Here is a 26,948-nt window from a genome sequence, read left to right as displayed (position 1 = left end):
AGATTTGTCTAGTGTTAGGAAAAAAACTACAGAGGGGGGTTAAATTTTTATGTACAAATTTTCTTGTATTGAGGTGCAATGAGAAAAGTAACTTCTGTTAAGAAGCTTAAAGGTGTTGCCCTATTGATTGAAGTATAAAGTGAAGAGCAATGTCAAAAACTTCTAATCCTAAGAATATAAGAAAGGACGCAGTGATGGTGGAGCCTCAATAATACTAAATTTCAGTAAGGCAGTAATCTTTTGCCGTGACTTGACTGACATTGAGGTAATTGAAATATCAGAAGAGCTAGTACCACAGTCAGTAATGATGTCTCTGCAAAGAATTGTGAGGGTGGAGAATGGTGTTGACGTGTCAACATTTTCACTTATTCTAACTTTTTCTGTTCCAACTGTTAAGTGAATCAGAATTGTCTGTATGTGATCATATATACCAAACCCAAATCACTGCTTTCAGTGTCAGTATTGTTCATAACAAAGATGGTTGCAAGAAGGAACAAGTTTGTGCATGTCGCAGCTATACAGGACATGATGACAGCACATGTGCTGAAATAGAAAAATGTGTTATTTGTAAAGGTTCACACTACAAGGTGTCTTTTCAGGATACATACACTCTATAAAAATGCCCCCTTTATAAGGAAGAAAAGGCTATATTAAAATTCTACAGAACAAAATGTCCTTTTCTCTGGCTCATCAGGAATACAGAAAATCCTTTAACATGAGCAAACCTGTACAACTGGTTTTAGTTTTGTCCAGGCTCTCTCTAACAATATATATATAAAGAGAATCGTGCAAAGAACTAATTAAAAAAAAAAAACAGTCCCTCATAGCTGCTATTGCAGCGTTGAGTACTGACAAGAAGGTAATTTCTGCTACAAAGATGGTTTACCTAAGCATTACACACCATCCTATAAAGTTCCTGCTGTACTGATTATGCAGCAAAATACCAAGATACCTGGTAGTTATCTATATCATCGCTTGGTATGATATCTCCATCCTCCCAGACTTACAAGTCCCCTTCACTATTTCAAGATTTCTACGAGGATATGGGTGGTGGATGAAGTAACCAAAGAAGCAAAGCACCCCTAAAGATCATAAAATCAAAAATGAAAAACCAGATAATATTTGATAAATAATCTGCACGCTGAGTTTATATATACACATACTACACACCTGTGCAGTCTCAGTGATGATAGTTATGCCATTTAAAATGAGTATTTGCAATTTTTATATTCCGCCATATTCCAATGTCATTGAGGATGATTTGCCCAATCTGTTTTCACAGATTCCTGTGCCCTGCTTAATAATTGGCAATTTCAATGCCTATCACTGTTCATGAGGTTCACCATCATGTTCTTCTCGAGGTACTATAATTGATTGACTGAAGCAGATCTTAAATCTCTGCTTATTGAAATATGGGTTGTACACATTTATGTGATCTTTGGTACATTTTCATACATCTATCTATTCTTATCTTCAGCATTCTTACTTCCATATCGTACCTTGCGCGTGTCCAGAAACTTCTTTGGAAGTGATCCCAGACCAGTTGCTATCTCAGTCAGAAATAGTGGTTTGCCCTCAGTCTTCCATGCAGATGGGTGGTTGAGAAAGCAGATTGGAAAAGATACAAAAATTCATTTGATGAATATGTCAGGAGTGGTAGCACAATCGATCAACTTTCCATGCTTGCATACCTGATACTTGATAGGAAAAATGAATTTATCCCCTCTAACATCTGGAAAACCAAAGCAGTGTTGTTTGTTCCTTGGTGTTATCAGTGATCATCAAATGATCTGCTCCTGTGTAGCTCGCATTAAAATCCAACCAAATCATTGTACCCTTGATGCGTTGCTCTCCCACCAGCATGTTAATAGATATGAGAAATGACCAAGAGCAACTGCTCTGTTAGTCATAGCTCACCTATTCTTATCTCTAAATATATAATTACCTCCTGTTACTCAACATCATTACCATACTCTTCCCTTGGCAACCGTCTTTCATGAATTATTGATTTAGTCTTGGCCAATATCAAAAAAAGGATACTAATCTGAATCTTGCGAGAATTTTTTTAATATTATAAATGGTGTGAATCCTGATACTACAATTTATACAGGTACTCTAGACACAATAATTCTATACCTGTCTATACTTACTGTGACTGCCAACTAACAGTACACCACCCATCCTTGTGGATTGTGCCTTTTATGCGGCATTGTGTTGAAAGTTTAAATTTGGTGGCTAACATCTAATCTTAGGCAACAATGTATCGATGTTATCGAATGTCTTATGATATCTTAAGGCCGTGTATCTGGATTCAAAGATTTGATTGATATAATTTTTACAAAGTGTGATCAAAAAATACGGTGAATGAATTTTTATAGCGGCAACTGCCGACGTTATATTCATATACTGTAATTTGTCCAATAGCGTGATCAACTGAGACAGGCAGGGACAAGTTGTAACACGTTCGAGCTTGCCAGTCAACTGCCAGAACCACTAGAGTGAGGTTGTGTTTATCGTGTCTGTCGCGCAACATGGATTTTGAACAACGCATTAACATTAATTTTGTTTTAAGTTGCAAAAGAGTGCCAAAGAAGCTCACGAAATGTTGGAATCTGTGTATGGCGATAATGTGGTAACTTTGAAGACTGTGTACAAGTGGTATGACCGATTTAAAAACAGAAATGAGTCTGTTGAAGATAAGCAGCGTGCGGGACGTCCAGTAACCTCAAAAACAGTTGAAAATGTGCAAAAAGTGGAAACAATGGTGTGTTCAAACAGGCGAATGACTATTCGAGAGCTATCGGAAGACCTTAACATTTTATAAGGGTGTACTGCAACGTTTGCGAAACGACGTACGAAGAAAGCGACCAGAAAAATGGACCAATGGCTTCCTTCTTCACCACGACAACGCGCCGTGTCACACCTCACTTCTCATTCGTGAGTTTTCGGCCAAAAAAAGTGTTCCTATCTGTCCACATCCGCCATACTCACTGGATTTAGCACCATGTGACTTTTGGCTCTGCCCAAAAATTAAAACTGTGCTTAAAGGAAAAAGTTTTGACGCCATTGCTGACATTGAGAGGGCCACAACCGAGCAGCTGAAAGCCCTTCTGAAAGATGCCTCCAGTCATGGAGTCAACGTTGGGATAAGTGCATTGCTAGCCAAGGACAGTACTTTGAAGGAGACTAAATCGAATTCTGTGTAACTTATTACTTTTTTTAATAAAAAATTATTCACCGTATTTTTGATCATACCTCGTATCTTCTCTTTATATCATTTGGCATATGCCAGATGGTAATTTTATTCTTTTAAGTTACATTTTACATGACTGCTCCAAAAGAGTGTTTTAGGGTGTATGTTTTTGTTCTATCGTAGCAGCTCAACGGCCGAACCGATTTAGATGTTCGACCCCATTTTGAAATCCTTATGTTTCAGGGAGTGTCACGTAGGGTGTATATATGTATGTTTAATTGTAACTAAAAGCCCACAAAAAATCGTATGTACAATCTAAATCCATAATAAATAGTATTTTCAGTATCAATTTTTTTGTATCTAAAATAGTTGTGTTTTAAGATGGCTGCGGTATTTAATGAATGAATTATGGTAGTAAAATTTATTAATTTATTTTATAGTTATTATTTATTGCTTATAAACATTTAAGAATCAATCATAAGATTTTTTGACGGGCACAATGTTCAGTCATGTAAGCATGTTCTTTCTTCTTGTTCTTATTTCTTGGTATTGCTTCTTACTTATTGTTTATAAACATTTAAGAGAAAAAAATCATATGATTTTTTTATGGACAGTATGTTCAGTCATGTAAGCATGTTCTTTATTCTTGCTTTTATTTTTCTTGTATTGCTTCATCTTACTTATGTATTACTAGCCGGTCAGGGCTCTCTTCGCTTGCCCATCTGTCTAGCCAGGGGATTCTGCTCTCTGGACCCTCAATGCGTTTGTATCCTCATATTTGTGATAATATTAAATATTTTACAAAAATATTAGTGTGTAGAGAATATCTTTCTGAACATTTTGATGTTTTTATATTTAAAATAGGCCCAAGAGTTTCTAGATATAGAATTTAATAGAAATATAATGTTTAATGCTAGTAGCCATATTGATAGTAGGGAGTTGGTTGTGTGTATTCATGTGAGGTTATATTAGTTGTTAGTCCAGCTGTTGCTATTGGCACTGAGCAAACCACCACTTAATGCACCAGCCAGATGCACACCGACTCTCCTAAATAAAGATCCTTTTTTTAGTACTAAATATTAACTAATAATCCCTTTCTTTTATTAATAAATATATAATCTACGCTTAGAGATTAAATTAAATTAATTTGTAAATTATATGACAACGGACTGCTTCTGGCGGGAGAGAGCCATGTGCAGCTGCCGTCACACCAGCATAGATCTGCTCTGCACCACAATTTTATTGAGGGTGTATGTCCTACTGTAGCAGCTTAGTGGCCGAACCAGTTTATATATGTGACCTCCACATTGGAATCCTTATATTTCCAGGAGTATCCTAGACTATAAATATGTATATATATATATGCATGTATATTTATAAAAATGTATGTAGTAGTGAAGATTTACCAGTTGTAACAGAAAATTTAATGTATTTAATTAGTTAACTATGAGCTTCTATCACTGTGTTAACTGGATTTGAATTTAATGATTCAAACAATTGGAATGAATAAAATTACAAAAATAATAGAATTAAATTTACGTTAAATAAAATAATATTAAACAAATTTAAAAAATTTTAATTTTTTTAAATTAAAAAGCCCCATGGCTTTTCATGGGGACTGTGTGTGAGGTTCGAGTGGTGACATGGTGCAAGCAACTCGTGCAAGGCTAGACCAGTCATGACTATCAACTGGTAACAAATGGGGTATCCCTGGGCATTAACTTGGGAGGCGTTGATGGTGCTCTTATAATATCTTTGCAAACAATTGTCCAATTTTCAAAATTCAAACAGGATATTTGTTAGTAGGTTAAAGGCTAATTTTTGCGTGCATCAGATACACTTTTTTCTAACAAACCATGATTATTCAGAAATGCTGTTATCGCAACCAATCTTCCGATTTTCAAAATTCAAACAGGGTATTTACACTAGTTAATTCAAAATCACAGTGGAAGCAAATCAGAAGAAAATCAGTGCTTATTTTCAGCAGTCGTGTTTGTTAATATTTATCTCTTGTTAATGTTGCTTTCATTGTGGTTTTATTTTGCTTTAAACGTACATCATAGGCTTTATTCATCTAAGCTGTGATTTTATATTACTGTTGTTTAATTTTTGAACTAATTTTTCATAGTTACTTTTTTAATATTTGTTTGCTACATAAATATTGTGTCCAGGCACCGATAACGGCACTTCATTGTGCGCCCAGAAAAAAATTTGTTTTTGTTATTTTGCTAACGGATGTGATATTTCTAAAGTGCTTAATAAGCATTGTTCTGGAAATTTTTTTTTAATTAAAATAAAAATTTTTTTTAAATTTAAATGTTTGTTTTTGATTAAAAACTTATTTATCAAGGATTTTCTTGCATATATTTCATTATATGTATGCAATATAGTTTTAATTAGATGTATTTAAATCCTGGTTTCAAATCCCAGTCAGGCATGGCATTTTTCATATGCTTCAAAGTTCCATTTTCATATCCCACGCACAAGCTTCAAGTTCATATGGTGATTGTAAGCCCCCCAAAAAATAAATATACTTGAATTGAAATAGAGTACATTCCTCTTGGATTAATCCATACACAGAGAGAGATCTTTATTTTCGTTTCCACCCTTCTCTTTTATTATGTATGATGCCTCTTCCTTAGATATGTATAGAGAAAATTTATAAGTACATTATGGCTGTAAAATAACTTCTTTATATATCTTATCGTAGTATCGAGGCCTTCATTTCCTTTCCAGGATTTGCACACAAAAAAACCAGCTGGTAATGACTGAAGTACCACTTCTCAGAAAAGTATGTATTTAAATGTGATTATTCCTATGCTTACATTCTCATGATCTCTAGTAATCAGTCATCTGTACATTTAAGACCATCCCCAGATGATGATAACACGCAGCATTTTTTGCCCTCAAAAAAAAAAATTTAAGACCACCTAATTATATTTGATTTCCCTTAAAATCCATCTATTTTGAAAATAAAAACTGAGCTAAAAATTGTTAATATTAAAATAAAGCATTTTTGTACTAAAACAACTTATCTTGTCTGACTTCTATATATAATTTCTACTTAACATGGAAACATTTTTCATAGTAATCCACGTGCTTCAAAATTTCATCCTGAAGGTCTTCAAAAATAGTTTTTGCATTAAGGATAAATAAATAATTTTAATAATATCCATACATCATTAGGTTTTAATATGTACTGCTATGAAAAAAAGTAATTTGAGATAATTGAGTTTGTGTATCTAATAAAAAATATGAGTAAGATTTGAAGAGTATTATATTTAAGCAAAAATGGTTTAACTACTGGAAAAAAGTATCCATTAGTAATGAAGAACCAACCTATTTAGTTAATGTAGATGAAATGGACTGGAAGAGGGTGTTTTTTCTTTCTATCCCTAATGCTTTTGTTAGACTAACTTTTTTCTTTTTTCTCAGATTTTGATTGTATATTAACCAATTTAAATTTGGAAAGAGTTGAGAAGGAGAAATTCAGGTTACCTCCTGTTGAATTGCATCGTACAGAAAGTATACTGAAAAGAGCATTGGATGTTGAAAAAGGAGTTTCCGAGAAGCCATCAGTCACTGAAGAACACCCAGATGGATGTAAGTATTGATTTTTTATTTTTAGTTGTTTTAACATTATGATGTATAAAGTGTTATTTCTTTGTTGTAGCATTAAAGTTTATAAATATGTATATATATATTTTTTTAATTTACAAAGCTGATAAACAATTACTGATCTATATATGAAGGAGTCAACATTTTATTCAATTGTTGATTATTGATTCTATTTTCTCTTTTATATCTGGTACTTTATTATTTTTTTGTAGTTCATTAAAATTTTAACATTATTAGCTTTTCCCACATAAATCTTCATTTCTTCACAGCGTGGTTGATATTACCAATCATATTATGAACGAAGGTTCTATCACAGGTTTGGGTTACACGTTGAATAACTAGAATTCTCATTATGTTGCTTATAAAATTTATTTTATAGTCTGTTACATGATAAAAAATTCTGTGTTCAACTCCTACATTGTTATTCTATAAGATACAATCTGCTTCCATCCATCAGTAGTTGTATTCTTATGTAATTTATTTCAATTATATTTGCTGTTATTAATTTATATTTATAAAACTAAAAAACCTGGTTACTGTTTTGTTTCTTTCACCTAAACTAAACTTTCCAATTGTTTTCTGTATCTTGATGTATCATTCTAGCTCACCCCCATCGTTACTTAATTCTCATTACTTGGTAATATCATATGTTTTTTTTTCTTCTGTTTGTTTTGTTGGCATATAAACCTGCTCTATCACTAGTTTGGGTTACACTGAATAACTAGTACAATAACTCTCACTATATTGCTTGTTATAACATACCCTTTGTCTTGTATTCTTACATCAACATTTCTATTAACTGTTTTTATGTTTATAATTCTATAACTAAATATGCTGCAGGTTTTCTGTTATCTGAACTTTACCTGAACTTAAGCTGTCAATTTATTTTTATTTTAAATTGTTTAATTTATTAGTCATGTTAAAAGTTCTGATATTGCACTCTTTACCTAAGAACATCATAGTTTTTACAATTTTCTGATAAGTTTCTCTAGTAGTACCAGTTTGGAGATTCCAAGTTATAAGATATTTATCTGCAAAGTATTTTAAAGGATATATAAAAAGAAATAAATAAATATACATTTCTTTGAAAATTATAATTATTGTTTTACGTGGTTTTTATTGCTTAGTATTCAAGGACTAGCCTTTCAAGTTATTTATGCTCTATCTACCCATAATCTTATCCAGCTCAGATCGCCAGTGTGTTACTTGCCTTTGGATATTGGAAGTTGACAGTTGTGGGCTGGCAGATCAGTTAATTTTTAACATTATTGGCTCCTTGGATACTATTTTAAATGTACTCTACACAACCAGAGAACATAGATGTTTATGAACCATGGGACTCTATGTAACCACAAATGGAATAGTTCAATTTTTTTTTGTTCGATGATCTCACCACATAAGCTTTTGGATGGAAGATGGAAATGGAATTGGGATTTTGTAGCATATAAAAAATGCCATGCCTGGCCAGGATTCAAACCTGGGATCTCCGGATAAAAGGCCAAACTGCTACCACTCCACCATGAATATTGGCAATAAAAACGCAGTTGAAAATTTCCTTGCTGCAGTTTGTTTAATTTTGTAATTACACCAGCATTTTCACTTCACAATCCATTTATGGGTTAATATTGTAATGAATTTATTTAATTACCATCCCATCTAGAAGAAGCAGGACTAAATAAGCTTTATGTATTCGTATGCCATATTTATGAGACTTTTAAGATTTCAAAAAAAAGTAATTGTTTACCACGCCAAAGAGAGTCAGAACAAATAAATAAAAGAACCATCCATCATGGTTTAATGTCATCTCAAAAATATTTGCTAGCAGATACAGACAACTAGAACATTTTAGCAGAAGGTGTTTAGATGAAAGCTAGTTCTATTTCAGAAAAAGGATGGATGTAGAGAATTCTAGCCTTCAGATTGACTTTAAAAGGCAAGCTGAAGAAGAAAAGTCACTTACTTGGCATTTATAGACCTGAAGAAAACATTTGATGCTGTAGAGTAAAATAAAATATTTATAAGTTATGAAAATTTGGACTTAAATCGTGAGAGATTAGATTTATAATTAATCATCTTATAGAAGAGTTATATAGGTGGGTTGTAAGGGTAGCAAATGAAGAAAATAGTAAGACAAAGTTTGTAGTCTATGCCTCTTCCTTTTCAGTTTATTTATAAATACATTTTTCTTTCAATAACTGAAAAGAAAAATTTGAAACTAGAATAAACATCCTAAAAAAAATCTCACGATTTAATTTACATAACTTGGCTGGCTTATTTAAGAAAGCTTTTTTCTATTCTATCATTTTAAGCTGTATTTGTACATTTACAATAAAATAATTCAAAAATGTTCACTAGAGCCAACTTCAGTTATTTCTTCGGTACATTAAAAAAAAAAACATGTATCATAGTAAATTTTAATTTAAAAAAAAAAATTAAATAAAAACAAATTATTTAAAAAAGTAATTAAAAAAAAAATTATTTAATGTGAAATTACTTGTTTGATTATATTTATATATTTTTATTGTAATTTTTTAAGTCAAGATGCCAACAAAACAACCAAAAATTTTAATATTAGCGTATTAGCATCACAATTTTGAAAAATATGTTTTTGAGTTTGGAGGCTCATGCGTCAGGGGCGTTTTTTAATGATCAAAATATTCATTAAAATTGATTTTAAATAAATTAAAATAAAATTAGAAAAAGTTTTTTTTTAATTTGGGAGGTTTCCCATCTGGGGTAGGGTATTAATTTATTTTAGCGACTTAATTTTTTTTTTTTAGAAGTAAAGTTTATCAAAAAATAAGATTTTTACATTTTAAATGTAAAAAAGGGTAACTTTTAAAATAAATTTAAATAGATTTAAAAAATCTTTTTTCCACAGAACATTAGAGTGGGATGGACAAAAAAATTTTTGTAGTTTGAAGACTTATTGAAAAAAATAGATTGAAAAACTCCCATTAACTCCTCTTCTGAAGCAAGATATAGCTAAAAAAAAAGAAAAATGTATAAAGTCATTTTTAGAGAGGAGGGGATGAATGTTTAAATAAAAGTTTTTGGTAATTTGTGATTTTTATAAAAAAAAACTTTTGTAAGAAAATCTTTTTTACAAAATTACCCCAACCCAGTAAAGATTGGAAATTTTATTTCAGCCTAAACACCCCCTCCCCCTTTTTCCAATTTTTGCAAATATGTAATGTATTCTCCCCCTCCTGACGATAGTACTGTCTATCAAGTTGAAGAATATCGATCAAGGGAGTCCAAAGTATAAACTTTTTATTTTTTGTTTTTAAGACACAAAACTTACAATATTTTTAGATTTTCTTTTTTTTGACTGTTTTTACTTTCCTGTTAGCTGTAGCACCACCATATATTTTTAGCCAGGGAAAGTAATAAAGATGTTAAGATTCATTGTTAACATTTTTTTAGCAGAAAACAAAAGTTAGTTATTCTAATAACTAATTTTTGTTATTAGAATAATTTATTCTAATAAATCCATGTCAATCAGCTTAGAAGCTGATTGACATGGATTTATCGCTAGAAAAGTTATATTATAATCAAATACGAGTTGAGAATAATTTCTTGTTATTCTTCCTTTTGAAGGCTAAGATTAAGATTGAGGAACAATATACCAGAAGTGGGAGAATATTATGTATTTCTTTTCCTGGAAATAGAATTACAAGGATAGATGAAGTAATGCAGAAAATAAGAGGAAGTTAGCGCAAGCAAGAGAGCTTTCTTCTCAAGAGAGTTTGCGCAAGCAAAAAAGTGGTTTGCTAATGTTATTTATAGATTTAAGAATTACAAATTCTTGAATATGGAATGGTTGTATAAGGAATGGTATTCTTGAGTTTTGGAATGTAACAGGTTATAGTAAGTATTGAAGCATGGAAAAAAGGAAAAGTATAGAAACTTGTAAAATCTGGTTTAAAGGAAGATCTTGAAAATTGATGGGTCAATAAAATATAAAACTTAGTTCTTAAGATAAATAGAAAAGCAAAGAAATTTGTAAAATAATGTAAAGATAAGAACAAAATTAAGAAAGCATCATACAAGTCAGAAGACTGGCAATTTGAAAAAAAATTTAGTTTAATGCTATTCACAATGTAGTCTACAACATGTAAAGTAAAAGTAAGCATTTGTAGCAAAGTATGTTGATTTTTAGCGCTTATGATTGTTTAAAGTTACTGACTAGCATTTGCAATATTTTAAAATCTAACTTATAATATAGATACTCACCACATCATTTACGTAATATTGTGAAAATATATGTTTAGAATCTTAAAACAATATTTTTTCATAGAGTTAACAACCCCCCTTTTTAAGTTTAGAATATTTGGTTAACATACATGTTTTTTACTCTGTTTTAATAATTCATAAGTTGTCTTGTTCTATAATTAAGTTGATCTTCTGACCTGATTTTGCATTCTGCATTAAATTATTCAGTTTTGTTGTACAGTTTACATTCCTTTTCACTGTAAACCAAATAAAAGTTTATATGTAATTTATTTTTTTATTTTTAATATCCATGCATTCATTAATGTATATATTTATGGATTCATCTTGTAAACCAGCAAAATGATCAGTAAATGCAAGTTTAATAGAGGATGGCATCCTATCATTTGTACATCAAACAAAAAAAAAAATACTTCGATTCAATTTTAATTTTATCTATATTGTTGCTGTAAACTTCAAGGATGTTTAAAAGCTTTCTCACCAACAAGCTCCCTTCCCTGACGAAGATATAAAATTTGGAATTTTGGTGAACATAACATAATTAAAAGGACATTGCTTAAATTGTGGTAGAAGACTAGATGGCAAATGAAAGAAAACATCTTATAGAGCATTACTTACATACTATATTTCATAACTTCTTAAAGGAAAGTAAAGTAAGTTTCTGTTATGCCAAGTTATTGTATTTGCATATTAGTATGCAAATGCATACCATTTTTCAAAGGCAAACCATGCTTGACTAGATATTCATTAAATGTTTGACTTAGAAAATTTTGTAGAAAATTAAATATATTATATTTTAGATTCGTGAATATGTATTTTAAGTTAATCTGTAATTCAAGTAGTAGTAATTGTAATAAACCATTTTTGATCTTAATTTATTTATTTTTCAGTGGATCTGTCATTATTTAGAGATGAATCACAATTGAAGAAATCAGCTTCTAAAAAAGCAGCCTCAACATCTCCAGCAGTGAAAAAAAGTGTTAAGAAATCTTCAAGGTCATCCAGAAGCTCATCTGAGCAGCAATCACAAGATGAAAACACATCGTCAAATGATGAAAAGAAGAAAAAGAAAGAGACAACAATAGGAGCTAAAACAAGCAAAAAGAAGAAGAAACAATCTGTGAGGAAAAAATCTGCTTCTGGGACAGTCAGTAAGAAAACTTCTGCGATCAAAACAGCACTGACAAGCACCAAATCTGTCCAAGCTAAAAAAAAGAAAAAGAAAGCAGCCACTACCACTTCTATGGCGGCGTCTGAGTCTGCATCTGCACGATCAACCTCTAAAAGAAAGAGATCTACGTCAGTGCCACCACCAATACAGTCTGGTACTCCCAGTGTGGCTAACAGTGCTGCCAAACGTGCAAGAAAGTTAGAAACAGCACCATCACAAACTGAAGAAAAATCTTCAAAAACTAGGAGTAAGTATTTTATCACATAAGTATGTTTTATGACATGTAGTATTAATTATTAATGGTAGTAAATGATTTATCATTATTGACCTGAAATAATAGATTTCCTTTTTATATTCAACACTTGGTTCATTATCTTAATGGTAATGCATTGTGTATTTATACAATTTAAGAACATTAAAATCTGCATGCGATGAGTCTGGCCAATTATTTTCATGTTGCAGAATTATCTTTGTGGAAACACGTGTATCTTAAAATGTTTATATATCACACAAAATTTGCAGTGGCATCCAGTTAGTCAGCCATGTATACACATGTTTGGAATCCCAAAACGTTGTTTTAAACTTTTTGATTATAGTAAACTATAGAGTTAGTGTTCCATGCTCTCCCACTTTTCTTGTGCATTATAATGATGCACTTGAATTTCATCTCATTTCAACAGTAACATTTCAGAAATTGTTTGCAATATTCCATTTTTTTGTAGTTTATCTCAGTTGTAGAAAACTGTATCCTTATTTTTTCAGTATGCCTACCTGAGTGACAACACATTATGTGATGTGACATTGTCATTTTGAATCAATTCATCCTTTTGGTGTTTCTCATCAGTCACAGAAACCAATGGACTGCTACAAGGTTAATCCTCAATATTCATTTAACCAGCTTTTGATGTGCAAAATTCCATCACCCACTATACACAGTACTTCAATCAACAATTTTATCTTCATAAACTGCTTTTTAGACGATGAAGAATAGATTTGTTGGCATAAAAGGCGATTGATGAGGCGACATCCATGGAGACGGACAAAAAATAAGAGGGTGGGATTAATGAGTTTTTAAATGTTATTAGTTTGGGGAGTGAAACTATAAGATGCCTTTAACTTTTCTTCCTATCTATCATTTGACAACTCATTACCTGAATATTTAAAACATTGCTTCATGTTGTTATAGTTTTCCTCTTTGTTCTCTCAATATCACTCATTTAATAATAACATTTTGCTACGTATTTTTTTGTAATTAATGTTAGTAGACTTAAATATAAATAGATTTATCTAATTGTTATTGTTCACTAGTAATTAATTGTTATTTTGTATATTTTATTGTATGTAGAATTTTATTATATGTAAAATTCATTGTTGTAGTTTCTGAGTACTGATCTTACAGTAGAATTTTTGAATAATTTTGTAGTTTACATTGTTTACAGTGATGATATTTTATTTTATTGTTAAAAGGGAATTTTTAGATCCACCTATTGCACTGAAAATATAATATCACCACATTGATGTCCTAGCTATTATATTGTTTATTTCAGTATAATTATTATGTATAACTTTTACAGTATATCTTTCTTGCAATCAAAAAAATGAAAACAACCTGATAACTCATAAAGTCGGGAACAAGAAATATTTGCAGGTACTCAAGTCAGGAGAATAAGGTGGTTGAGGAACTACAGGAATGTTTTTCTTTGCCAAAAACTCAGTACTTGAGAATGTAGTGTGACAAGGTGCATTGTCATGATGCACCACCATGATGGCTAGTCTCACACGGCAACTCTTTTCCAGTCTTTCAAGAATCTCTCAGTAATCACATTGATTTACAGTCTGTCCTGTAGGCAAAAACTCCTTATGGACAATGCCATTACTAGTGAAGAAATAAATTAGAATGGTTTTGATTTTTGATTTGCTCTTTTTTTGGGATGTGGTGAGTTTGAAGTGTACTACTCCTTGCTCTGGCGTTTTGTTTCTGGGTTGTACTCAAATATCTAAAATTTATTACCAGTAATAACATTTTTTAGAAAATCAGGATCAGTTTCAATTCATCCTAGAAGATCACGGCATGATTCTATCCTGTTGTTTTTCTGTTCAACAGTGAGGTTTTTTGGGACCAATTTTGACAAACTTTTTCATCTTCAATTCGTTTGTCAAAATTTGATGGACTGTGGTGTGGTTCAAATTCAGTTGATCTGCAATCATTCTGACAGTTAATTACTGGTCATACCGTATCAAGTCTCTGATTGGCTCAACATTGTCGTCACTTTTTGATATTAACGTCTTCCAGAGCGTGAATCATCTACAACTGATTCCCGGCCATCTGAAAGTACTTTACAGAACTGCTGTTAACCCAATAATGGGGATTTGAAAAGCTATTCTTTTGCCGCCTGTAAAATATGAACCAATCGTTCTATTCATAAGCTGCTATTATCGTTAGAACAGATTTCAATCTTTAACGTTATATAGTTTGTATCTTACATTGTAAAGGGAAATTTTGTTATAGAAATTTGAAGTTGCATCACTGCGGCCAGCGCAGGAAGCCGGTCGTGTGAATATGCTTTGAAAAATATCTCCCACTGCAACCTCGTACGTTAGCTTTGTATTCAGTTTGAATCGTTCGTTTTCGTAGAGCGTAGTGACATCGGGATCATTCGGTTAGTGCTATTTCTAACAGAGTTGGTCAAATTACAAGTGGGAGGGGGATTTTTTGGTCAACGTTTACGCAAACTCTTGTGTAGGCTTAACCTTTTGTCCAAGAAGCTTGTACCGTTACTCAATGTATAAAACAAAGATAGGAGAATGAGAATAAATTGTCACTTTATATCACTCCAGCAGGGTGGGGCTGAATTCCATCATTTTTGCATTGTTGCCAAGCGACCCCACGCGTCCCGGTCTGGCTATTCACGTTAGTTTTCATTTTATCTTACTCAAATTTGGACCAAATTATTTTTTTTTTTTTAATCTGCGAAATGTGCTTTATAAAACTGTATATAAAAAACTTTTTCCGATAAAAAGATTTTTACTCTAGAAAGGGTTAAACGAAGAAAGCCACGTATTTCCGATTTTTTTTATGCTTGTCGGATTTTCAGCTGTAACATACGTAAAAAAAATCACACAGACATACGGTTCAGCTTTTTCGAATCTAAGAATCTTTTTCTATAACCTGTATTTTTTTCTATTTTTTCCGACTATAAATGAATGAGTAGTGACAAATTACAATTTTTTGCACACGTAATTAGTAACTTGCGAGAGAAGACTCGCGACCCATGCGGATTTAGAAAGGTTAAACCACCTAAAAACTCAAGGCTTGTGACAAAGCGTCATCTCTATATACCCTTTTTAGTTATAAAAAAGTTTCAGTAGCATTCTCAAAGAGTTTAACAAAAAAGTTGTTTCACAAAAATTTGTTCACATCTCACGTGGCAATAGTAGACAAAAAATATTAATACCTAATATAAATCAGCTGTGTATATAACCAATGTTTACTAGTAACTTTATAGTGTTGTCATTTTGGCTGCCAAAAAAACTAGTCTCATTACTTTAATTATAGACCTCGTGTGTGTATGTACGTATATATATATATAAAACATGTAGTGTATTCGTAAAATAGTGGTAATGTTTCAGTGATATTTTGAAAACAAAGTTTGTCAGTGGCATGAATATACCTTAAAATGAAGAGAAACTGTCAAAACTTTTTCAATACTTAACAAGTTTAGTACCATGCAAGCATGTTACAAGGTCAGCAGCAACATTAGCTTGTGTTACCTTGATTATAGTGTAGAGGAAGGTTCAATATGTCTTGGGCTTCCTAAGTTTGAGTCAGTTAAACTGCTTGCTTGTGAATACCATTGTATTCAATGAATAACCATAATGTGAAAATAAAATTTGTCAGTATGACAAACAACTTAAGTGAATTGCCTACTGAAGCAATCATGTCCAGGACAATCATCAGTGTTTTATGATACCATTGAAACTGTGTGAACAAGTTATTTGTTCAACCTGAAAAAATTAGTACAGAGGTATTCTGTAGAATTAGACTCTGCAAAAACAACTGTTCACATCTTTAAAAGAAAAATTACTTTGCTTTGTTGGTTAAAAATTGATACTGTATTCCTTTCTGCTTATCCAATAATGGAGTTATTTGGAAAAATCTATGTTGAAAGTTTTGCTTATTGTCCAAAAAATTGAATGCTAAAAGAATTGTTCACATGGCCTAGTGGTTCTTGGATTTTAAATAAACATTGTTAAGTACTTAACAAACTTTTTAATTTTTATTTGAAGACTACAGAGAGTTAGTCTCACAAGACAAGCCAGATTGTTGAACGACATCATTAACTTATGAATGGCTTAAGTAATTTGAAATAGCTCAGTCCAGTTCATCTTATTAATTAGAAAAGGAGTGAGTGTTATTTCTGGAGTTTTTCAAACATTATGAAAACAGGTTATGTGTAACTTAATTACATTTTGATAGAGCTTATCTTTTCTCATCCAATATTATCTCAACATATTGCTACGCATGGTTCTTTAGATTTATATCACACCTATTTTGAGCAGCATCAGTCATATATTTTAAAAACAAAAAATATGTTGATGTATTGAAGAGTATAAATTACATCAAGGTTGTACTATAATGTGTTAACAGTTGTAAAAATATATAATTTCTATTTGTGTTAGAGGTAGATGATTTTTTTGTCTTGTCATAAAACATGCTGAATTTCATTTTATGTTATTATTAAGTGTATAACTAGTTTTTGTTTCCGTATTTCAATTTCATTATTTTATTTACTGATTGGTTTTTTTTTGTACATCTTTGTTTTTGTTTTATGTCATTTTGTGTCTTTTATGATCAGTATATGAATGGGATAGCTATTTTGTAACTTCTGTTTTGTTCTTTGCTAGTAATTAAATAAAATTTTAATTGTAATTAACTTACTATTAATTGATTGATTAAATTATCCATCATTAAATAATTTGTTTTTAGGCAGTTACAGAAGTAAATTTATCGAAGAAAAGAATTTTATTCTAACCCTGGAAGCAGCAGAAGTAATGTCCTGTAATTACATGCTTTTTCCAAAGTTCTGAGAAGAATAATTGTAACTAGCTTTGGTTGTTTTTGGATATAAGCATAAGTAAATGTAATACTAATACCTGTGAGAATTACAAAAGCTAAAATATAAAAAACTTTAGAAAATTGCATTACTTTATAGAACAAGTATTTGAGGTTACTTGTTGAGTACTAGCCATTTAATTAAAGATTTTTATTACCAATTGCCAGTTGTTTTCATTGAATTTCAGTTTATTAAAAATTGTTAATTGCAGTTAAAAAGTATGATTTTTGTATAATTAAGTCTTGAAACTTATTTAGTTAAATTTATTTATTACTTACACATTAGCTGTAGGTTTATATTTCCACATAAAAAATACACTAACAGAGTATTTTATCCAGGGTTTGATAAAATGTACTTTCGTGATTTCATCAATGTCACTTACATCAAATTTTTCAGATTCCTTTTCATGTCTTTATGTAATTCAACAAGAATAGCATCAGTAACCTCATTTATTGTTCACAAAGAAAATAAAATATCTCTAATTTGCTACTTGAAAGCTTTCTTCTTAACATGTTTGTTCAAGTACGCTATCTAGCAACATTTACATTCACTAAAGTTTTTTCCCACCTCCTGCAGCCAGATCCGCAACGAAGCATAAATTGAGCTCTGGGGGGGTGCCATCGCCTCAAGCTACCTCAGTAGAAACAAAGTCCCACCCAGGTAGCTGGAAAATGGTCTTTATCTGCATGCCATGCCTCTAATGAGGGAACCCCTCACCAGTACTCCGGTCTTTACTCTCTGCCTCTAATGAAGGATCCTCCACTGGGATTACAGTCTTACATTCCCTCCCTGAAGGTGCTGTGAAGGAGTCCCCCATCAGTCATTGATAATGCGATGCCGGAGCCTCTCACCCTTCCTGTATGGGGCTGTCCCCCCATGCACGCAGGTACAGCCAATAGGCACAGGTGAAGTCTTACATCTCCCCAGGTCCATGCTCACACAACCTGCAGGAAAGACACCGAGCCTTCTGCATGTGACCAGCCTCGCCACAGGTAAAGCAGTGGCCACTAGTCCCAGTACAAAAATTGCCTCTACGGCTTCCAGCAGCGGAAACAAAAATCGTCAACTGAGCGCCTCATGTCTCTGCAAGCCACCCATCCAATATGGACATATCTGTCGGCCAGTAATTTGTCTGCCAAGATGAGTGGCACAGCCACAGTGACCACTTCCATCTCACCATAAGCTGGTCACATGGACAGAATATCCATCAACACTGACTCCCCCGTAACGTTTCAAAGTTCTATCATGAACTCATCCTGAGTAGTTAGAACATCCACATCCTTGACAAGAATGTGAACCCTCCCTGTCAGGGACATAGTGAAGCCCTTGACCTTCATGGAAATGTTACTAATTCGTTCAGCTGCACCACTATCAGCCAGATATGAAGGTCCTTCACTTTAAACACCACTGTTGGTCAGCCCCTGCTGCCAAGTCTAGCATTCAAGCAGAACACGTGTCTTCTTTGATGCCAGCAGTGTCCTCCACCAAAACTGAGGATTGGAAAACATCCTCAGGACAGCCTCCATCAGTGGACGAATCTCCACTCCAGATCAGGATGCAGACCAGTCCATTCCCACATCTGGGGTCTGCAAAGCTACATCCTTAATTATAAAGTATGTTTGAGTACTCTAATCCACCTTTCTGGCTGGTTAGAGTGCCTTTCCTGAGACTCCACATCAGTGTTATCAAGAACATCCCGAAATATATCTATCGTGTGACTGATGCCATCCATATTATGAGAATACTTTAATTTCCAATTTTATGGTCGTACTACGGTCAACGAGATAACCCAACTCTTTAACGTAACATAAAAGAATTGCTGTGTTATTTGCCTGGCATTTCACCTGCCTCTTAAGATCCATACCAGCACCAACTCTTTGCTGCTCCTCCATTTAAAGAGATCACTGGGAGATAAGGAATGCCAACTACTATCTTTGGATTTCTTCTCTACATCCGCAGGGGGGGGGGGGGGAGACGTAATCTCCATTTCCCAGATATCTTTGTGAGTCCCTGCCCCACCATCATTGGACCTTACTGGAACAGGCTGGAAATCCTTTTCAAGGCCTCTACTTCCTGCAATATCCACTGCAGCTAAAGCCAGTAAATCAGAGTAACTCAATAAAAAATGAGTTTTGATTATATGACAGTTGTTGCTTCCATGGTCTTCTCTTAGCATAGGATTCTATATGTCATACTTGTTTCATGTTTTATAAAAAGCATGAAGAACATACGGTGGCTCTTAATTTTGCCATAATTAGTCTATTTTTGCAGTTAAATATTTTAATAATGACAATAAGAAAGAAATGCTAGCCATTTTTTTATGTTTTTAACATTCTAATCCTTTTTTTATAGTATAAATAGGCCTAAAAAATCCATTTGTTTTTATTGTATAATTTGCATAGATATTTCCAGGCTAGAGAACCCTATTGTCAGAAATCATATGGTTTTGTCTTCTTCATTAATTGTAAAAATAATTTATTTAATCTTTCATAGATATGTTGACATAATTAAGTAAAGATTAACTTAATGGGGTTTTTTGTAGACTAATTTTGTGTTATTTACATTTTACTTGTTTAATAATTAGGGTTTAAAGTCGGAAGCTTTCTTTAATCGCTGTCCTTTTCCTGCACTGTTAAAACAGCAGATATATAAGTGTATGATAGTCTTATCAAAAATTTACAGGTACAGCTGTAACAGCACCAGCAGCTAGTAAAAGCCGAAATACTGGTGGTGCCTCCGGAAACAACAGCAATAGTACTGGCACCAGCAGTGCTGATACGGTGACAACCACCTCCATCCCTACTACTGCTGCTACTAGTACTACTAATACCACCACTGCTGCCACCGCCTCGATCAGAAATAGCAGTAGTAATGCGTCGAGCAATAGTAATAGCAGTAACAGCACTTCTACTGCCGTTGGCAAAGATAACAACAACAGAGAACAACGACGAGCTTCTAAGAGTCGTGCTAATAAATAAATTTAATTAAATAATTGATAAATAAATAATAAGGAAATGATCATCAGCGGAGCCACATTTAGACAATCTCAAGATTGTGCTGCAATGCTGGTGATATAAGTAGTTCTGGTAGTGTATATATATAAAATTAAAAAAAAGGAAAGAAATTTATATATAATATTATAAAAGTGTTTGTTTTATCAAATTGTACTCTTAATTATTATAAATTACTACTATTACAAGCAAGACAAAAAATATTGAATACATAATTATAATACACATAAACACGCATTTACATATATATATATTTATTATATATGTGTATGTATAAATATATATTTCTAGATGATTATAATGGTAATAAATAGATAATGAATATCAAAGTTTTAAATAAAATAAATTTAATAAATAAAAAAAAAAGATTTAAAATGGTGTGTTTTGTCTATCTATTGGTATGCATACTTTCCAGTTTTTATTAATGATCATTTTAATTTTACACTGACAGCATAACATTTATATATAGCATTGTGGTATGTATGTGTATGTTTGAGTGTGTACTAAAATTATGTGTGAAAAATACTTTGGATATGTTGTCTAATATTCCTGTTGTTTGTATGACTTGGCTGATACAGTGCACAGCAAAAGTATTTGCAGTCTTATCCAATCGATCTTTAATTTTTTTGTAGCCTTGGCACTTATTATATACAGTCTAATGCCTATAATTATTTATTTTGTTTATACTTTAGTTGACAGTGATTGTGATTTATTAAACTTAAATCAGATGTGACATGCATAAATCCTTTTTTTAATTGATTGTTAATAGTTTTTCTTCTTCTTGAAATAGAAGACTTTATGTTGTGTGACTTCCAGTTAAATGAAGAAAAAGAAAATTAATATTTCTAATGTGATAAGTTTGTCATTAGTAGGATGTATGCCACTGTGCTGGTATCATATCAGGCTCTACATTTGACCATTAAATTTTAAGTAGCATCTTTTAATAAAAACATATTTACCCAAAAAAAATTTGTCCCCTGTAAGCTCTAAATAACCCATACTTCATTTTCCTTAGGCTCTACATTTGACCATTAAATTTTAAGTAGCATCTTTTAATAAAAACATTTTTACCCAAAAAAAAATTTTTCCCCTGTAAGCTCTGAATAACCCATACTTCATTTTCCTTAGGCATGAGCATCTTCAATAGTTTTGGGTATTTTTTGTAACAAGTAAATGTATTAATGTAATATTACTTACGTGAGAGTAAATGAACGACCATGTTTATTTTAAACATTAAACAATACTATAATAATTAGATAGTTAATCATTTACTAATGATATCCTCACCTTGGAAGCAAATGAAATCAGTATTTATTATTATCTATTGTCTTCCTTCTGTTAAAAATGTTATATTTTATGTATTTTATATTCATATCGTGCATGTTATATTTCTTTTCCTGTGATTTTAGTTTTTGTAAACTAAGTATTTTTATCTTGCGTGTAATTTTTCTGATTTTGGAAAACCTATAAACATTTGGCTTTTTATAGATTCCTAAAATTGATTTTTTGGTACATTTTGTGGGAGAGGGAATTCAGTCTTTGTTTTTTTTTTACAATCTACCCATTCTCTTTATGATGTCTTAAAAGACCATAAATAAGATAATAATGGGCGATTGGTGTCTATTAAGTAGTAAAATGTAGGTGTTATCAAACTAAAAAAGAATATTAGTATTAGGTTGATTACAGTTATTTTTGCTGTACTTTAAATTAAATGCTAAGTAAGAAATATTTACATTTATTTACTTAAGTAGTCAATAATGGTGTGTGCAAAATAGTAACACCATGTGACTGTTTTTGGTTACTCTTATGACTTACTATAAGGTATTTTTTTTTTTTTTTTTTTTTTTTTTTTTTTTTTTTTAAAGAAAATAAATCGGTTTCTACGTATGGTAAATTCTTTCTGCTCTACTTTACAGCTACTTTAATTTTTTGTAAAATTATTTTATTTGTAGTTGTAATTTTTGACAAATAACATTAGAATTGTTTCATCCATTTCAGTTACAATCATTGCTACTTTTTCTTGCTTTCAACAGTATTTATATTATCAATATCAAAATAAAAATTTATTTAAAAATTGTGTTACCACAAAAAGGATAGGAAGCCTCAATATTTTTAACGGAGGTAGGGCAACCACTAAAATTAACATTTTACTGGAAAATTGTTATATTTGCTTTCTTTTTTATATTCTCAGTTTTTAACAAAGACTTGTATATTTCTTTATTTGATTTGCTATAAAGTAATATGTTGATAAAAATTTTGCTTTTATATATCAATATTACTATCTCATCAGAATTATTTTATTAAAAAATACTATTATTTTATAAAAATTGTTAGTATTGGGTTTAAACTAGTTCACTCAAGCAACTGTTTTTTACTATAATAATGGGCAGAATTGAGTTAAAGTAAATGTCTGTCTTCATTTTATAGAGATACACATTATTGAATCAAAAAATTAAAATGAAAAATTGTAGGGTTCAGTTGTATACTGTGTTCCTGCCCACAGGGATCCATAACATCAGCTACTTGTTAAAATTCATTGTCAAACGTGTACTTGATGCTCCATATAAGTATTAAGAGATTATTCCTTTTTCTGTTTTGTTTTAAAAAGATGTTTTATTTTTAAATTAAGAGATTTAAGTTCACTTAATATGCCTACAAATAATTTATCATAAAAGATTAAGCATTTATAAACATATTTTTGCATGATGTTTATAAATTAAAGAATTCGTAGTTCAAATTATGTGGGTTTTTTTCATTAAGAATCCTTTGCAAACTACAAAAATTTTAATCTGGTAAAATTTTATTTGGGTAAATTCATAGACATTGCTGTGATATAATTTGTACTGCACTATATTGATACCAAATCTTAAAAAAGTCTTTAATTTAAAAAAAATTATATTTGGTTATTTCTTAACAATTATTAATTACTTCATGTTTGGAGTGTGAGAAAAATATTTATATATTGAAAATGTTATGGTATACATGGCATATGGTTCTGTGAGTACCACTAGTGTTCCATATAGATAATCAATATAAAACCAATTGCTATTTTTTAGTGTGACAAAAAATGTAGTTGTTAAGTCCTGCTGTAATCAATTGAAGAATCACAGCTAGCATGTTATCAAGACCAGTCTTCTCTTCGAGATATCTGAATAAAATTGAGTTTGTTTAATCATTTCAAAGAAAGGTTTTTTAAACAGCTATTTTGTTCAGTCTTTTTAGAAGTCACACTTTTATTTATAAAATGAAACTAGATGAACCATTACATCACTTTTTATGTTGTGGTCTTTGGCCACTAGATTCAAAGAGAATGTTGTTAGTTCATTGTTACGTGTTTATTTAGAAAAATTGCTACCAATCTTGTGCTTTATGTAACATATAGGAACCATTTGTTTTCAGCCATTGTCATTCTTAATATTACGTGACATTCTTTTATTTTTATAACCCTGTCTTATGAAATGTTTATAAAATTTACATTTAAAATAATTATCAATTTGCTTGATGTATTTATTTAACAACACAGCCATTCATTCATCTAGTCTTGATGATTTTCTGCAAGAGGTGAATTTTTTTTAGTATTTCATCTTAAAGAAATTTATTCTGTAACAATGGGGTAAATAATTAAATTAAAATATATTTATTCACTTCAATTTTAGATTGTTGTGTTGTTAAAAAATAATAAAAAAAAGTAAAACTAAGACAGAGGTATATCAAATGATGAAATTGTATAAAATATAGAGTTTTATGTAATAATATCATAACAATCGCTGATCAATTAACTGCACGAGATATTATGTAAAGCTTAATTCTAAACTGTAACCATAACAACCAAATTTTTCAATGGTAGGAAACAATTTATCTGGTTATTAGGTGAAATATATCCCTTTTCACGCTGTGAATATTAACATAATTATTAGCTAGCTGTCCATGGATATGCTTAAGATAGAATCTGGGGGATTTTATCTAACTACAAACAAAATGTATAAAATTATATCTATGTACTAAAGTAAATGAAATAATAAATATTTTTGTTACATTTTTTCAAATATTTACCATTATTAAAAACATTATTTTTTTCTTAAAATGTTTTCAAAGAATAGTTTTTCCTCAATGATTAATGTCTATGCCTGGCCAGGAATTTTTTCCAAATTATTTCAGATGGAAGTTTAAAATGTTTGTTTAAGTATATAAATTTTAAAAAAAAATTCAGGATATTCGTGTCTTCTGTTATACTTTGTATTGATATTAATAAAATTAATATTATCTAATTTAGTGAAAGAGTACTCTTTGAAAGTATTGTGATTAAAAAAAAAATATTTTCTTTAATATTAGGCAATGTGTAATAATTAAGGTGTATAAGATATTTATTAATATGTTGATTGGGAATTTGTAATTCTTTTAAGAATAAATTGAAATTATATAATTGCACTTGAAATAATCTGATTTTAATGAAGTAAATAAACAATAATTGTAGAAAAAATAAGTAAATGCTATTTAAAAGTGATACTAATTATTAATAAATTCGTACAACGATCATTTTATACTTAAACAGAATAAAAATTGAAAATTATGAATAAATTTGCATCACTGGAACGACAACAGCCATACACAACCTGGAACTGATTTAATTAGCATTCTTCTGCATTGATGATGAAGGATCTGATTATAAAATAATGAATTTGTGAAACTAAGTTATTTATTATGTTGATTGTTTTGATGTAATTTATTTTATATGTCTTTTTAAAAATCTACTTTTTATAAATAAAGTTGTTATATTATAAATGGAAGAGTGAAGTTTTAATTGTAATTGAATATATATATATTGCTATATCATAATGCATACCCTGCCCTTATCCATCTTTGTTATTTTTTTTTTTGTTTTATTTTTTAAATTGTTTCTTTATATTAAGATATATAAAAAAAAAAAATTATAAATATAAATTAAATTTGATATTATGTATGAATTCAATGTTAAATATTATTAAATAAAAAAAAATTGTGTTGCATAAAATGATTATAAATATATTTTGTTCTTGTTAGGAAAAAGTAATTATTACTTAATAACATTATTATACAACCAATTTTAGTTTTAGAACCTTCTATAAGATATTAAGATTATTTTTTTTAGGTTTATTATTATTGTAGTACATTAATTATTATTTTAACATTGCATTATTACTTCTTATATATAATATTATAGTGTTATATATATATTTTTTAAATAATATTTATTATTTTATTGAAAACTACATTTCTGTTTCATAGCTCTTGCCTACAAGGTCTGTTTGATTTTTGTTCATTCATTCTCATCTTATTGTACGTTACATAGTTTCTTCCTTTTTCATTAATGTTTAATACATATATTTTTTTCTAAATTTTGTTACAATTATAAAAAAAAAGTGTTTTTAAGAATTAAAAACGTATAATTATGCTATAAGATTTGTTGGTTTCTTTTCTTTTTTCTCTTTAATTTATTTTTTTTATATTGTATTATATTATCTGTGAGAATCTTTTTATATTTGCAAAATTTTATTTTTTATTATAAATTATATAATATTTAATAATTATATATATAATAATAATAATATATATTTATATTTTATTTTACATTTTATATTTATAAATGGAAAGTATTAAATTTTTTTATTATATTTATAATTTTTATGTTAAAATTTTGAATTTGATGGAAACTTTTAACGGGTTTTTAAAAATGGTTTATCAAAGAGCTTTCTTCAATTTTTTGTGGTTTTTTTTTTCATTTTTATATATGAATAAAAAAATGAATAGGATTTTTATAATTTCATGAAGTTTTGATTAGTTTTTAAGACTTTTTCATACTTCATTGTTTCACAAAACAGCCTTCATTACTTTATTTAGGACCACATTACTTATTGGTTTATTATACATAACAATTAATACTAACAATTCTTACATGTAAAACAATCAGAAAACAAAATTGTTACCAAATTCTGTAATATGTTTAGAAAAATATTCGTATTTAAAGTAAAGGAACGTTTCATGATTTTAGGAATTTTTTAACAAAATAGTTATGTTACTTAGTTATTTTTATTTTTTTTTAAATTTATCATTACTTGTGTAGTTAACCATAAATTGTTGAGAAACTGGTACAAGAATTAAATTTATACCAAACTTTAAATATTGATTAAAACGATTTTTAAGGAAGGTTAATTGATAGCTCAAACAACTTTTTTATCCGATAAAGATTGTGCACATCAGTAAAATTTTCCTACTGTACCCTTACACATTAAACTAGGATAACTTTTTTTTTCATGTTGAAATTCATATTGCTCTTGTTGAGTCTTATTACTGTTACTGAGATGCACAGATACATTTTAACCAGATTCTGTACAAATCAACATTATTTGTCTACAAATATAATATGAGTTTTCGATTTATTTTTCTCGCCTAATCATTTTGAATTCATTAACATAATAACAATTAAAAATAGACCTAAAATATATCCTTGAGGAATGCACCCACCTCTACTTATTATATTTGTTAATAGCAACGTTTTGGGAATAGGAAAGTAAGAGCCAATTAAGTTCAGCCATGTAACCCATAGAATGGAAGCACTGCAGCCTTTATTT

The 26,948-nt window shown here is 30.3% G+C and overlaps 1 protein-coding gene across 5 annotated transcripts in view; it reads left to right on the top strand.

Moving 5' to 3' along the window:
- Nucleotides 1–22,183, top strand: part of LOC142328079 (uncharacterized) — a 63,946-nt gene extending 41,763 nt beyond the window's left edge. For all 5 annotated transcript variants that reach the window (XM_075371564.1, XM_075371560.1, XM_075371561.1 and 2 more), the window contains 3 exons: nucleotides 6,629–6,796; nucleotides 11,935–12,462; nucleotides 20,012–22,183. In XM_075371564.1, coding sequence (XP_075227679.1) covers nucleotides 6,629–6,796; nucleotides 11,935–12,462; nucleotides 20,012–20,307 — 992 coding nt within the window. In that variant the 3' untranslated portion in view covers nucleotides 20,308–22,183. The remainder of the gene's footprint in view (nucleotides 1–6,628; nucleotides 6,797–11,934; nucleotides 12,463–20,011) is intronic.
- Nucleotides 22,184–26,948: the final 4,765 nt, after the last annotated feature.

This window comes from Lycorma delicatula, chromosome 7, assembly GCF_047948215.1.
Source record: "Lycorma delicatula isolate Av1 chromosome 7, ASM4794821v1, whole genome shotgun sequence".
NCBI lineage: Eukaryota > Metazoa > Arthropoda > Insecta > Hemiptera > Fulgoridae > Lycorma > Lycorma delicatula.
This window is presented reverse-complemented; position numbering and strand designations above follow the sequence as displayed.